This window comes from Periophthalmus magnuspinnatus, chromosome 12 (genome assembly GCF_009829125.3).
Source record: "Periophthalmus magnuspinnatus isolate fPerMag1 chromosome 12, fPerMag1.2.pri, whole genome shotgun sequence".
Classification (NCBI taxonomy): Eukaryota; Metazoa; Chordata; class Actinopteri; order Gobiiformes; family Gobiidae; genus Periophthalmus; species Periophthalmus magnuspinnatus.
In genome coordinates, this window is record NC_047137.1 from 6,327,482 (window position 1) to 6,342,538 (window position 15,057).

Here is a 15,057-nt window from a genome sequence, read left to right on the forward strand (position 1 = left end):
AGCAAAAGTGTTTCTTGTTCACTGTCCTGTGTCACGATCTGTTCGCTCTCTCCTGCTCTTTGCTGCGTACGTGCGGTGTACAGTACTACAGTGTCATACGCAGAGTCATACGTGCCCCCCCTGGCATCTCAACGCACCCCCCTATTTGAGAACCACTGCCTTAAATGAAGGACCCTACTATAACAAAATGCATGATTGAAAACCAAAAGCACACTGCACTACCCACGTAACCAAGGCAACCATCTGCCCCCTCCTCTCTGGTCTCTCACCCCCCCTCCCCTTCCTGTCCTATTCTGCTCCGTCTCCCAGCAGGGACCAGCCACAGACAAAGCTTCTCCCATGATGCTTTGCGGGAGGAAGCCGGAAGCCGTCAGACAGCATCACTGTCAATGTGGAGCAGAGACCCGGGGCTAGAATGCCGATGTCTGGGCAGGTAATGGTCAGAGTGGGGTGGCCAGTGGTGCCTCCTCCCGGACCCCCTGATGGTGATGGTTGTGTATGGGTGAGTGAGCAGACTTTTTGTTTTGTTCATCAGGTGGGAGGAATTTTAAATGTGGGCCAGTCATGCTAACAGATGGAGGCTGCCTGTGCGTTTAAAGGAGAAGTAATCCCATAGAGCGATTGTAGCTATGTAGTTATGATGCTCTTAATATTAGGGCGGCAGTGATTCATCAGAATAATTGTGACTAATTGACTGTTAAAATAATCATTGCTCATTTTAATAATTCTTAGTTGTTACATGGTATTATAATAAACTCTATAACACATGCCAAAAGTTGTTATAATAAAGACAGCTGCATTATCAAATCAAAGCAGAAAAAAAGAAGAAACTATTTGTGATGTGTATCAATAATATTCATCTCATTCATAATTACTGTCTAACTTGTTGCATTCAGTCGACATATTTTTACCTTTATATGGTTAATACAGTATTTAAAATCTTTCAGTGTACTATAGAATTTATTGTTTGATTATTTGATTAACTGTTGGTTCGAGCCTTACTTATACTGGCCACTCTATCTGTATTACAGACCTTGTTCTGTCTCAGAAACGAACTCGGACAAAGCAGTCTTTGAGCACAGTGTATAATGCTTATAGTGTCAAATCCACCCACTTGCAAATGTACAGACATGCTTTTGTCTGGCAGAACTTTTATTCATAAATCAGAAATGGCAAGTCTTTTCTAATTTGTATTAAATAGTCAGATAAAGGACTACGCCAAGCCGTTAAGTGAAAGTAGTGTTGAAGTATTTTCAGTTGCTATAAAACGCACTAATAAATAATTTATTGTTAGATAACAAACCAGACTAGGGCATACAACGTACAACACATACTGCTACCATAGTTGTTCAAGATTCAAAGATAAAATTCAGCTACTGTATTGACAATATGATGTCTGCTCAGGTTGAACCTTTGTTTGATCCTTTTAGCAAAAACACCCAAAAGTAAATTTTACACATGAAATCAGAATTTGAATTAAATTGTAAAACAAACCAAAGAAACTGAATATAAATACAATAAAAATATAAACACCAGTCACCAATCACTCTCTCCCACATCATTTTCACTCGAGTATGTCAGCCTTATAGCTGATGACTTTTACTTTATCTTAATCTGCTTGCACACATTTGAACAGGTTAATGAGTCTCCCTTGGAAGATAAAAACACCCAGTAAAAAATGACTGGGTTTAACCTAAAGGGCCGCCCTCTCTCACATATGTTGCGTTCCCATACCTAGATACTCTATTTGAATACACTCTGTCACTCTGCTGCCTTGTAATATCAATGTAAAATACATCTTTTGGCATGTATTTTAGAGTTTTGTATTGTACAGATAACGATAACAGTCAATAGAACAGACAATACCAATTATGTCAGTAGTCAACGAGTTCTGATTATTCTGAATAACTGTTACAACTCTATACTATATACAATGGATTACACTGATGTGCATCTAAACTAACTATATGTCAGGTAAGATACATATTGTATTAAAAATGAATGTCCTGCCCACTTCCAAAATCTGGGCCAATAGGAAGCACCTCTTTCTGACTATTTATTCACTAGCCCATCTACTTAGAGTTCATATGACTTCAGACAGGGAGCAGATAACAGCTCAGGGCAGTTTACTCAGAGCTTCTGTTGTGTCCAAGCCATTGACTCTGCAGGTGAGGAATATTTTTGCATTGCTTTGTGCTTTTAAAATACTGTCTTTCCTGGGACTGGATGGAAATGTCCACAGAGATACATTAGCTAAAACAACATTAACAAGTCAATGAATGCGAGGTGGAACAGCTTCTAGTTTTTAATGGCTGAATGAAGGGTTAAGAATCTAGCGTCCTAAAGTCTCTGCTTTAGTTGTATAGGTGGATTTGAACTGTGAGCCTTGTTAAAAGTTATATTATGTTCATTGAAAGGTAAATAATCAACCTGTAGTCTTCAGATGCAATTATCTTGTGTTATAAAATCTGTTCTTAATCGGTGCACCTTTATCTATGAATCTGGAATAGACTTTGGCAAATGTTTGTGTTAGAATTTTTTTCTTTAAATGTATATTTGTTAATATAATCCTGTTTACATTTGTATTGAGAGGAAAATATTAGGATAAGAAATTCCACAGACAGGGATAGGCTTTCACCTCATTTAACCTATTACAAGATTACCAATTGGTGAATGAATGATCTATGATTTAGATATAGACAAACATTGACAGTGTTGTGAAAAGTTAGTTTCATGTGTTTAGATATCAACAAGATTTAAAATGTGAGTTACTTTTGGTTTACGTCTGGTCATTTAGAGATTACAGTATTACAGGTTAGATTAAGACAAGACCTTTTGTCTCTCCAAACTTTAAGAATTAGATAATGTTACCTAAAAAAACTGAAAATAACAAAAAAGTTCCCCCACTGATTGATTTAGTGAGCAGTCACACATAAAAGCTAAGCCATTCTCCGAGTAACCCTGTTGGACACCTTACTACATTACGCCCTGCTATTGTACAACATGATTAAAGACCAAATCATTGATTGGTCACAGGATCTAATCAATTGTTTTGCACTTTTCAGATCTGATGTTATAGTAATGGTTAGGTTTTGGTTTCAGCGGCTCTTTAATGTACTTTTATCTTCTAAAGTGATAACTCTGCAAGAGGAGAAACTCTATTTGCATATAGACTGACTGTCCTGTTTACGTTCTCTAATTGTCACCTACTTTAGTTCCACGTTTATTTATGTTTGTGGCTTTCAGTTAAAACTCTATTGACATTGCTGTATGTGCCATGCTGCAAAAAAAGTTTGCAAAAAAATTTTAATTCAGAATTTTAGACTTGATTTTTTTCTTTTTTTTAAGTTTATTTAGTTTGTAGTTTGAGTTTCTAGTAGTAGTTTCATTGTATTGCTGAAATTTTCGACTCATGGTATAAAGGAACTGTACGTAATATTTTCATTTTCAATTCCACATGATCTATGTGTGCCCCCAGATATGAGGTAAACGTGTTCAAATATAGCTCCTACTAATAACAGATGTAATGCTGAGTTATTTTTTATTACAAAAATATTTAACACAATGGCAAAGTGGTTTATGTTTTAATTTGGTGTTTTGGTTAACAAGATTATTATCCAATCTAAAATCTGAATGAACTTCACATGACTCTAGCATCTCATTTGGGTTGCAAGTTTCATCTTAAATGATCAACCAATTAAAGGAACTAAAGGTTGTAGTGCACCTTTAGTTCCTTTAATTGGTTGATCATTTAAGTAAAAACTGCATGCTCAACAGTTGAGTTGGGAATTACAGGGTTCCTCACGATTTGATACATGGCTCACGATAATATCCCGATTTATTGCCCATGATATTCTATAATTACCATATACTAATCTATTTACAGCAGTATTTCTTTGTTAAACTACTACATGTGCATTCTCTTCAGGAGGTACACTTATTTTATAATCAAAACAGTGACGATGTCCATATATGTTACAGCTATGTATGTTAAGATTGTTGATATTTTTTGTGCAGTAAATTCCTATGTATTGAGTTGAACAGACTCAGACAAGCCCCACTACAGGAAGTCCCAATCACACCACATGACACTGTAGATGTTAGGGCTGATATGCAGCTGCTGGACTGTTTTATGGATAATGTGAAGAGGTTATCACCAGGATACACACTTGCTACTGTTACCTAGGAGGGAAAAAACATTGATGTCAGTGTTGTAGGAGTGAAGACGTTTCCCTGCTCATTCTTTAGTTCCTCACAACTTTTTGTCCAGTTGACAGATTTTACTTTTTGCTTTTACTATGGATCAGACCTGGACGACTGAGGGATTACACAGACATCTCACATTGTTTTGAACATTTGTTGCTGAAAATTACATTCACTAGAAGGATCAAGTCACACAAATGATATAAAATAAAGATATTTATTGACGGTATGAATGGATTTTGAGGCTATGAAGAGACTCAGAATAAGGGCTCTGTCTCAGGCACTTAGCCCCCCCTCTCCCCGAGGCGTTGAGGTGTGGTCCTGCTCCTGAAGCTTAGTCAATCATATTAATTCCATTTAAAGCGTCCTAGTGAGATAAATGTATTACGACTGGTACCTAGAGGCAATATAAACAGTTTACATACTGCTGTTTTGGTTAAGAAAACCATAAACAGACTTAAATGAATTTTGTACCGAAGGCTGTGAAGGGAAATTAGATTAATTTTAGTACTGAACAAATTTGTGTCATCAGAATTGATATTAGGCTAACAAAGGCTCTTTTAAAGCCACAAATGTGTGTTAGAATCCAATTTATTGTCAGAAGTAGCCCTGTGTCCTAAAAAAATCTTGTTTACATGATTTACTGTAATATTTAAGTGTTATACAGCATGTAATTGGATGTTTTCTGTGATATAGAACATGACAACTGGCCATTTTTAAAATACAATACTTTGTACATATGCATACATTGTACATATGTGTACATATTCACAAACTTTCATCTTTATTTTATAGGTATATTATGTAAAATCAACTTTTGAGATTCTAATCCTTTTAAAATGGTGTTCCTTCATTTACTCATTCCTGCTTGTTTGTAATCCTGTATTTTCCTGTATTTGCAGCTTTTGCACAGAAAATGTCTGTTTTACCTACCTCCTATTTCCACCCATTTCTCTACTTATTTGCGATTGTGTGAAAATATTCAGACTCTAAGTTGGGTCCTACATGTAGGGTAAAATTATTTTTCAACAATAAAAACACAGTTTGCTACAATGAAATGCCAGTATGAAGAGGCAGGTCTTTCAGTTGTGCAGTTTTGAATGGGAAGTCAATGGACCTGTTTCTATTATTAAGCTGTTTTAGATCAATATTGATGTTTACAATTAACAAAACTGAAAATAAAAATCTGCATAATAAAGGTTAATATTAAATAACTCACAAAAGCATAACATGTTTTCTTTATGCTATCAAAGATGCAAGAGGTCTAATGCCTGTTTAGTCTTATTTTTGTCAGTTTAGTTAGTTTAAAATGAGCCTACCAACGTTGCATAAACAATATGAAGCTGAAATATTTTGGTTTCCTACTACCACCGACACTTTTACTGCCACCTGATGACGTTGTCAATACCAACCACTGTGGGGTTTTTCCGTGGCCGATACTGATGCTAATCCAGAGCAACCGATGGCCAGTAAGATAAGCAATATTTTTAAAATTTTGATTATTTTCCCCAAATTATGTGGTTTAATATATGTACAAACCCACCTAAAGCCCTTTTTTTTTTTTACCACAAACCTTTAAGAGAGCCGTGTAGTTATTTTTTGTGCAGCTATCTCTTCACATTAAAGTGTTAAAATAAAGCTTCATGTGAACTCTTTAGGCAACAAGTCGGCCAAAACAAAATATCATGTGCTGCAGATGTAAAGCTGAGACTCCCCGATATATCAGCCAATCAATATATCTTCTATTTCTAATAATGAATATAATAATTCTCACATATCATTTGTTCTTTCCAGGAACACAGTTGACCACCTCATCCTCCCACCACCTCCATACCACTACACCCTCCCCAGAGCCATGGACGAGGACCATCCCAAGAGCTCCTCTGCCACTCCACCCTCTCCGCCGCCCTTATTGGAACGCCGTCTTCGCCAGCGCTCATCAGCCATCACCCTGCTTAAATCCAAAATGAAACATGGAGTCGATTGTTCCATGCCCAAGGTCCGCTCCACCCTCACTGGCTTCTTCCCGGTGGTGCGCTGGCTGCCTAAGTACAAGCTCAAAGAATACATGTGGGGTGATATCATGTCTGGTCTCATAGTGGGAATTATCCTGGTACCACAAGCCATTGCCTACTGCCTGCTGGCTGGAGTTGACCCCATTTATGGTCTGTACACGTCATTTTACAGCAACATCATCTATTTCCTCATGGGCACTTCTAGACATGTGTCAGTAGGGATCTTCAGCCTCATGAGCCTACTGGTTGGACAGGTAATGTAAATTATAGTTTCAGCTCAAATGCACAGACAGTTTTAAAACCCAAAATAAACAAATGCGAAAGCTTCAAGTGATGATAGTTTGAGCCAAATACTAGTTTATTTGTGCTGTGAGGATGCCATTGAAGATTCAGTATTATGTGACTTTATACCAGGAAGCAGCATACACTGATATATCCAAACACAACATTATTGTAATGGAAAAATTATAATTGTTACTGTTTTGTGTTACAAAACATAATATCAAAATTTGTTTAAATTACTTAGATTCAGGATATCTTAATGGTTTTGACAATGATTTAATTTAAGTAGTTCATAGGTTTAGAGTTTTGGAAGTATTTCCAGTGATGGAAAAACTACTGAAAAGTAAAAGTTTATTACCTGGTCAAAATTGAACTCTATTACAAGAACAAATAGTAGTGCCAAATTTGTACTTAAAGCCACAGTATGTAACTTTTTAGTCGACAAATAAACTAAAATATATTTTTTATTTATTTTTATTTGGGTTGTGTTTATTGCAATGAAAATGTATAAAAACTTGAATCCTTATTCTGAGAGGGCTTGCAGCTCCAAAAGAACTCCCCAAAAAAAACAAAAAACAGCTGTTTGTGAGCAAATACTTTTAGCACCAAGTTATCAGGTTTGAAAGCTTCAGATGATGATTGTTTGACCCAAATAGCTTGTACAGTGTGGATGTCTTTGAAGATTCAGGAGTGACTTTATGCTAGGAAGCTACATACATTGATGCACTCGAACAAATTTATTATAATGAAAAAAATATTTTTTTTAGTGCAGAGTTTGGTGCCGATTTTTACTTTGCAAAAGATACTGTCAACATGAGTTAAATTGACTTGAACTCAGGATATTAGTCTTGATTCGAGTAGTTTTGTCTAGATTTAATTTAAGTTACATTTAAGTTAGGTGGTTTAAAGTTTGGTATTTTTGGCTGGCAAGATCATTGTACTACTATTGATTTGGCCATTGAACTCTCTATTTTGATTAACTTCTCTCTTCCTGTTTACAGTGCATGTGAAATATTGCTTAAAATAATCGTTGCTATATTAAATAATGATGTCTCTTAATGTGTCCCTACAGGTGGTGGACAGGGAGGTGTTCAAAGCTGGCTTTGACACCAGTGAAGACTCCAAAATATCCAAACTGGGCCTGTTCAATGGTACACTGGATGTTAACTTGACCACGAAAACTATTGAGCTCTTCGGGGTGGAGTTTGAGAAAGAGACCTATGCTATTCTGGTGGCTACGTCACTGACATGTCTGGCAGGAATTTATCAGGTAAAAACATTGTTCTCCAATACTTCATGAAGATGTAAGTCTGGTCTCTGGTGAATTTCCTTGAGTTCAGATGGGAATAATTGACTGGTGAATTAGCCAATCAGGGACATGCATGGTTTGTCTGTATCAAAACAACTATGGCTGCGATCATGTTTGATTCTGGCTCGGGACTTGTCAGAGAGCATGGAGACCAGCCCCATAACCCTCTGTATAAAAAAATAAAGAGATATTATTCTGCCAGACAATGATTACATGGCTGTCTTATCGAAAATATGACTCTAATTATAAAACAAAGTTAGAAATTATAAAATAACAAATGAAGACCTTGTGTTACCACATCAAAAATAGTAAAATTGGTTATGCAACTTACTGTGTCTGATGTTTTTTACATACAGTTTAGAGCCCATGTACACTGACACATTACAATTTAAAGTTCCTATGTTACACAAAATGGATTCTTATGAGCTTTAAGCCATGTTATAGCATTACCTCCTCAAAAACATACCCGGAGTGTGTTTTGTTTTATTCACACGTTTGATTAATCCTGTGTTAGATAAAAATGCTCTCTTCCACCTTGTGATGTCATGAAGCGGTACCTTTTACGTTTTGTTCAGCAGAGATTGGCTATTAAAGGGGTTAAATTATCCAAATGATTCTAGTGAAGGTGAATGGAGTTTCAAAACACAGTAGAGCACTTCCTGTTTTACCACATGACATCACAAGGTGAAAGTGTTTTCTGTTTGAGAGTAGAACTCAGCCTAAATATGCAGGTTTCTGTGTTAAACATGTGTGAAAGAAACAAAACACAACTCCAGGTATGTTTTTGATGAAGATACAACATAGATTTAAAAATTTGCTCATTATAGGCCCTTTAAATGGACTACTGTTTGTAAAGATATCTTTCTAATTAAATATCTGTATAGAAAATGCTGTTAATTTCAGGCTCTCAAAGTACTCCACATAAATAAAGGGAGATTATATATGTACATTTAATGAATGATATTGCAGTTACATAACAAATCATTCAGACATAAACTAAAGTGTATATTTCCACTGTCCCAGGTGCTAATGGCAGTGTTCCGCCTAGGCTTCGTTTCTGTTTACCTTTCTGCTCCGATGTTGGATGGGTTTGCCACAGGGGCCTCGTTCACTATCCTGACTGTCCAGGCTAAGTACCTCGTAGGGCTGAAGATTCCACGGCACCAAGGTCCCGGTGTGGTGGTGGTCACATGGTTCAACATCTTTGCAAATATTCACAATACCAACTTCTGCGACCTCATCACCAGTGCCATATGTATCTCTGTTCTAGGTAAAATTGTTTTGTTTCGGGGTTTTTTTTGGAGGGGGTGCAACATAGGCTGAGTGGGGTGACAGTGGCTCAGGTAAAGAGGCCAGTTCAAAATCTTCCCAAACTAGTGAATATCATTTAATTGTGGAAATGGTGGAAGCTGAGCTCGTTGGAGCAAGATGACAGCCATGTCTCAGGGCATCTTGGCCAAGTATCTTACACCCACCAAAGGAGTGACCTTTCATAATACATAATACATATTTTCATAAATTGTTTATAAGAATTATGAATTATGCATTTGATTTATATAGCACTTTTTTGGACACTCAAAACGGCTTCACAGTGCATTCATTCACTCCAAATTCGGTTGTGGTGAGCTACTATTGTAGCCACGGCTACCCTGGGAGAGACTTAATGAAAGCGAGGCTGCCAATCTATGCCACCGGCCCCTCTGACCAACACATACACATGTACACACATAATAGGCATTGTGGGTGAAGTGTCTTGCCTAAGGGTACCTCAACATTTGCATTCGAGCCACTGCTGCCCCCAGTGTGGCAACTGGTACTCCCAGCTTAGTGTTAACAATTTACAACCTATCACAACAATATAAAAAACATAAATATGTACTAAGTCATCAGAACTGAACAGCTCATAAAAAGATAATCTGTTTAACTTAAACTGTTCAAAGATTTATTACCATAACAAATGTTATGTTTTATAACTACACACCATCTTTTTTTCTAGTGGCTGGTAAAGAGCTCCAAGACCGTTACAAAGACCGCCTGAAGATCCCTCTGCCCACTGAGTTAGTGGTCGTGGCAGCTGCGACTCTGGCCAGCCATTTTGGAGACCTGAATGGTAAATACAGCTCCAGTATTTCCGGGCACATCCCCACAGGCTTCATCCCGCCCAAAGCACCCAGCTTAAACATTATGTCACAAGTCGCACTGGATGCCATTCCACTTTCTGTTATCAGGTAACTCACACAACTTCTTTCTTATTTCAATATTTTAAATTTTCTTGAATGAACTATTTTCTATGTTTTGTTTGCTTCTCAAGCTTTGCCTTCACTGTGTCACTGTCTGAGATGATGGCGAAGAAACATTGCTACTCGGTGCGACCAAATCAAGAGATGCTGGCGATCGGCTTCTGCAACATCATCCCCTCTTTCTTTCACTGCTTCACGACCAGTGCTGCACTGGCCAAAACCATGGTCAAGGACTCCACTGGCTGTCAGACACAGGTGGACTTCAGCTCACTAAACTGGGAAAACAAAGATTACTTGTCTAACCAAACTGGATACACTATAACAATCATTTAGATCTGAAAAACAAAACTGAGAATTGATTTAATGAGCCATAAATTGGATTGTAACTAAAGTATTGACTTCAGATACAATCTTCCTTAATTACTGCTACTGTATCCTGTAGCTAGATAAAATGATAAAAATATCACCCAGTTTTTCAATGAGAAATGTTAATGTACGATTTCTCTATCAGGTCTCCAGTCTCATCAGTGCCTTGGTTGTCCTTCTGGTCCTCCTGTTCTTTGCCCCCTTCTTCTACGCTCTTCAGAAGTGTGTCCTGGCATCTATTATCATTGTCAGCCTGCGGGGGGCGCTAAGGAAATTCAAGGATGTCCCAGCAAAGTGGAGAGCTAGTCGGGAGGATACTGTTGTTTGGCTTGTTGCCATGGCAGCCACAGCACTCATCAGTGTGGAGTTGGGTCTTCTGGTGGGCATTGTCTTTTCCATGATTTTGGTCATCTACAAGACTCAGAACCCTAAGGTGAGTCACAATGTGCAGAAGTATATCTATGAAGACAGGCGCTCTACCACTTCAAAACATTATCACTGTAAATTGTTTCACCATCCTAGAGACATAACTGGCAACAAACTATTTTTTTCCATAGAAAGAACCTGGAATTTTACTTTTAGTCTCTATATAGATAGATAGATATAGATCTTTAGCTTCACTAAAGGCTCACTGAGAAAGTAGGGAGGGTCATTCAGCAAACTGTCCATTCACAACATTAAGTCAAGCTTAGATTTAGAGTGCAATATGTTGGGTACTATTTTATAGCAGTCAACAATAAAAACCTGTTTCCTTTATCATCTCCACATCATTTAGGTGTCATCATTTTATGGTGATATGTGATGCAAGCTGTGATGTGTTCATAAAGTAGAAGAAATACCATTCTAAAACTATTCAGGAAATTCCCAAATTCCTTCTTTTAATTTTTAGCTTTTTGTGTCAGTGCCTTATCAAATGGATAGATTTAATATACAAATGTTACTGAGTATCATTTTGGCAGTAGTGCTTTAGACATCAACTGTTCATGTCTACTCAGGTCTCACTTTTGGGACGGGCCAGCGACTCCGACGTTTACGAGGATGTGGATGAATACAAAAACCTTCTGCCCCCTGCCCGAGTGCATGTGTTCCGCTACCAGGCTCCTCTGTACTACGCCAACAAAGACGCCTTCCTCAAAGCCCTGTACAAACGCGTGGGAGTCGAACCATTCTTGGAGCTGACCAGGCGAACAAAAGAACAGAAAAAAGCAAAAATGTCCGCCAAGCAAGCCAGTGACGATAAAACCAACGGGGAGGTGGTGGTCGGGCTTATTCAGAGCGAGTTGGACTTCCACTCGATAGTCCTGGACTGCTCTGCCATCCCGTTTATAGACTCATCTGGCATGGCAACACTTAAAACAGTGGTCAAAGAGTACAAAGATATTGGGGTCTGTGTGTATCTGGCCAGCTGTAATACTTCAGTCATAGACATGCTACAAAAGGGAGAGTTCTTTGGGAAAAACAACCTGCACATCGGTCAGTTTTTGTTCCATACTGTGCACACTGCAGTGGAATACGCTTTGGCATGTAAAGCAGCAGACGGAGAAAGCAAGTCAGCTGCTTCTATGGTGTAGGAACCTGTCCTGAAGTTAAAAGTGAAACTAAATACCTAAACTCCTCCCACAACCACATTTCAAATAGAGCTGCTAACCTGGACTAAAGGCGAGAATGAGGGGGAAGAAGGGGCGCCAAAAACGACTAGGAACAGTGGGAAATGCTATAAAAACACCATGTATTAGTGTTTGGTTCCAAATGGGGTGGAAAGAGAGGTCTAGAGCTATTGTAGATGTGTTCACTGCACTAGTTCGTTTTTCGTTATGTGAACTTAACAGATGAAAAGGACAAAAAAAAACAACTGTTTATTTGCAAAAAACAAAACAGATTATCGCACTTTTTTGTTTTTATAACTATAGTCGATAGTGATTGTAGCCTGAGGAACAGCAAGTGACCAAGAGCTATGGACATATAAGTAATTTTTTATAAAGTGATCAAAAACAACAGATGCTTTGTTCTCTCTGCCTCCATCTTGACATGCGTGTGGTTTCAGACTGAGATAAGTGGAATAAAGTGACAGTACTTCTGTTTAAACAATGGCTGTAATCCAAGAATCTGAAGTAGTATTTCGTTCTCTGCAGTATCTACTGATTCATTGCACATAGTAATTGTTGGCATTACATGGTCATATAGTGTTACATTATTCTAGTGAGCATTTGTGTTGTCAAGATACAAACATTTCAAACTTGATTTCAATACTAATAAAAAGCCTTGATACTCAATACAAAACATTAGAATGTGTTCTATAGTTTTGATACTAGTTTTAGTATAGACTAGTATCTGATTTTCGATACTTTTGACAACCCTAGTGTGGATTAACCTTTTAAATTTCTACAAGAGGGAACAAACTGCATTATTCACAATTGCAATGGCTGGTCGAGGATTGTAAATTTGTACTTTTATATGTTAATTTTTCAAGGTAAAGAAAAGGAAAAAATGTTGTTTTATAGTTTTTTCAGTCACGTGAACTCTTAATAAATTGATTACACCAACATTTTACAAATCATTTTTTAACCTGCTGGCTGCAACAGTCCTATTAGAAGAGGTCATAATGTTGGACCTGTCACATGCTGTTCTCTTCCTGTCCCTGTGATAGCGGGGCAGTGAAGCGCAGTGAAGCGTATACGTTCTCTGGACTCTTGAAGAAGAGCGGAGTTGCAACACTTGTGTGTCCTCAACGCGACACGAACTCTAGTTACACTGTTACTTACATACTATCATTTTAAAGACATCTCTTTTCATGTTTTTGTCCTCCTTTGTTTGGGTTAATCATCACTTAGAACTAACTTGTCCTTAGTTAAGTCTCATAGACCAGGTTTTGCCTTGATTTAAGCCTTTTACAGTCCGGGTTTAGATGGTACTCAGAAAGTCAAATATTATTTTAGGTGGTGATTGGTGTGAATATTTCAAGAACCACTGGTCTATTGCTACCAAAAAGTCTTTAATGTTGTTCAAATGGCAAAACACTACATAAAAATCTCTTCATCTCTTTCCTCCTACTTAAAAAATCATGACACAGTTAACACTTGACCAGAAGAATATTGCTACTAATGTCTAAATCCAACATATGTGACATATGGCAATCTGACTTCCAGAGGTGGGTAATAAATAATATTACTCAAGTAGAAGTACAAAGGAGTGGTCCAAGAAATTACTAGTAATCAGTAAAAAGTATTTGGGGAAAAGTACTATTACTATGTAAGAGTAACTCAAAAGAGTGACTGTTGGAACATAGCATCTGATTTATAATTTATTAATGTAATTGGAAAAACAAAAAATTGAATATGAAGGAGCGGTGCAAAAACAAATCAAATCATTTCATATTGTCAACATAAAGCTTTTGTAACCTATAGACTTATTCACTCTTAAAAAGTACTATTACTTCAATAAAATATTACACATTTAGAAATAAAAGGATGCTGCTAGAAAAAGTACTCTGAAAAATACAAGTAACTCAAATAAGTGTAACTGAGTACTACCCACCTCTACTGACGTCTGACCAGATGACTCATCACAAGGCCTCTGTGTAATAAGCAAGTAATGTACTATAATTTAACGAAGCAAGACAACACATCCTGTGAGAACAGTGTTTAGTTTAACTGTTTGTATATATGACAGATAGTTTAAATTAAGTCATTAAAGTCACAAAGCCACAGAAATCCATTCAAAGAATCTTCAACCATTAATAGACACTTTCCAGATATTTATGTACAGCATTCTTCTTTATTCGTCCCGAGGTATTTAAAAATAGATTTTTACATAGGCATTATTACACTTTTCATGTCAGTACTTCATGTGCCAGCATTTCTCTCCAGACTCCAGTCAAAAACAAAATAAAAAAAAATAAAAATAAAAAAAACATATCAAGTAATTCCTGATGTCAATTCCGAATTTAAAATAAAAGGAAAAATACGTTTATACTTAGCACCTGGTTGTTAATTTTCGGCTCATCATTTAACCCAATGATCCTGACATTAAGAATATGAAGAGATTTGGGTAGCTCATTCATCGCTCATTTTCACTTCAATTAAAACAGACAACAGCGCCATCGGTCTACAGTGAGGTGAAATACATGCAATGGTCAACTGCTAACTGCTGTCTTATGTTGCTAATTAATTACTATAGGTGTTGAGAATGTACTCTTCTCATAATGGATTCATAGGTTTTAGATTTCTGTGTAAAGGCACAGTTTTGAATTATTAATGGATGTTAACTGTGCAGTTTTTCATCACTCTGAAACCTACGGATATTTAAATTGATTCAAAAGCTTACTGCCAGCTCCATTAACTCGCTGGGTTATCCTTTACACAATTGTCTAAATGTCTATATTTCAATTTAAATTTCAGGACAGGTATTAGTAAGTGCCTCTATATATTCTTCAATAACTGTCATAGTGCTGTATCTTTGTTGTGCCAGGTTTTTTGTCATTTGTACCTGCAGCTCAAAGTTCCAGACGAAATTTCAGACAGAACAGATTTGTTCACATTTTGAAAATAAATTGTTTGATATGTACAAAAACACAGTATCAAATAAAATATTAAAACATCAAGGTTATGCATTCGACATTAATATTTTGATTCATGCATTGTTT

General features: G+C 37.0%; 1 protein-coding gene across 2 annotated transcripts; it reads left to right on the forward strand.

The window, feature by feature from the left end:
- Positions 1-349: 349 nt before the first annotated feature.
- slc26a1 (solute carrier family 26 member 1) lies at positions 350-13,078 on the forward strand. 2 transcript variants are annotated; one of them, XM_055225624.1, is made up of 8 exons: positions 350-502; positions 5,998-6,472; positions 7,573-7,770; positions 8,833-9,079; positions 9,806-10,037; positions 10,121-10,304; positions 10,561-10,848; positions 11,411-13,078. In XM_055225624.1, the coding sequence occupies exons 1-8, from the start codon at positions 483-485 to the stop codon at positions 11,984-11,986; spliced, it is 2,220 nt and encodes a 739-aa protein (XP_055081599.1). In that variant the 5' UTR covers positions 350-482; the 3' UTR covers positions 11,987-13,078. The 2 variants fall into 2 exon arrangements, with proteins under 2 accessions (XP_055081599.1, XP_033832213.1); XM_033976322.2 differs by lacking the exon at positions 350-502 and adding an exon at positions 2,096-2,168 and having other exon boundaries at positions 11,411-13,077.
- The last annotated feature ends 1,979 nt before the right edge of the window (positions 13,079-15,057 follow it).

Excerpts from the sequence above, each read along its gene's own strand:
- slc26a1 (XM_055225624.1), top strand. The coding sequence starts at position 483 with ATGGTGATGGTTGTGTATGG. Across the intron at positions 6,473-7,572 it reads TGAGCCTACTGGTTGGACAG|GTGGTGGACAGGGAGGTGTT; the intron begins GTAATGTAAATT and ends GTGTCCCTACAG. Across the intron at positions 9,080-9,805 it reads CATATGTATCTCTGTTCTAG|TGGCTGGTAAAGAGCTCCAA; the intron begins GTAAAATTGTTT and ends CTTTTTTTCTAG.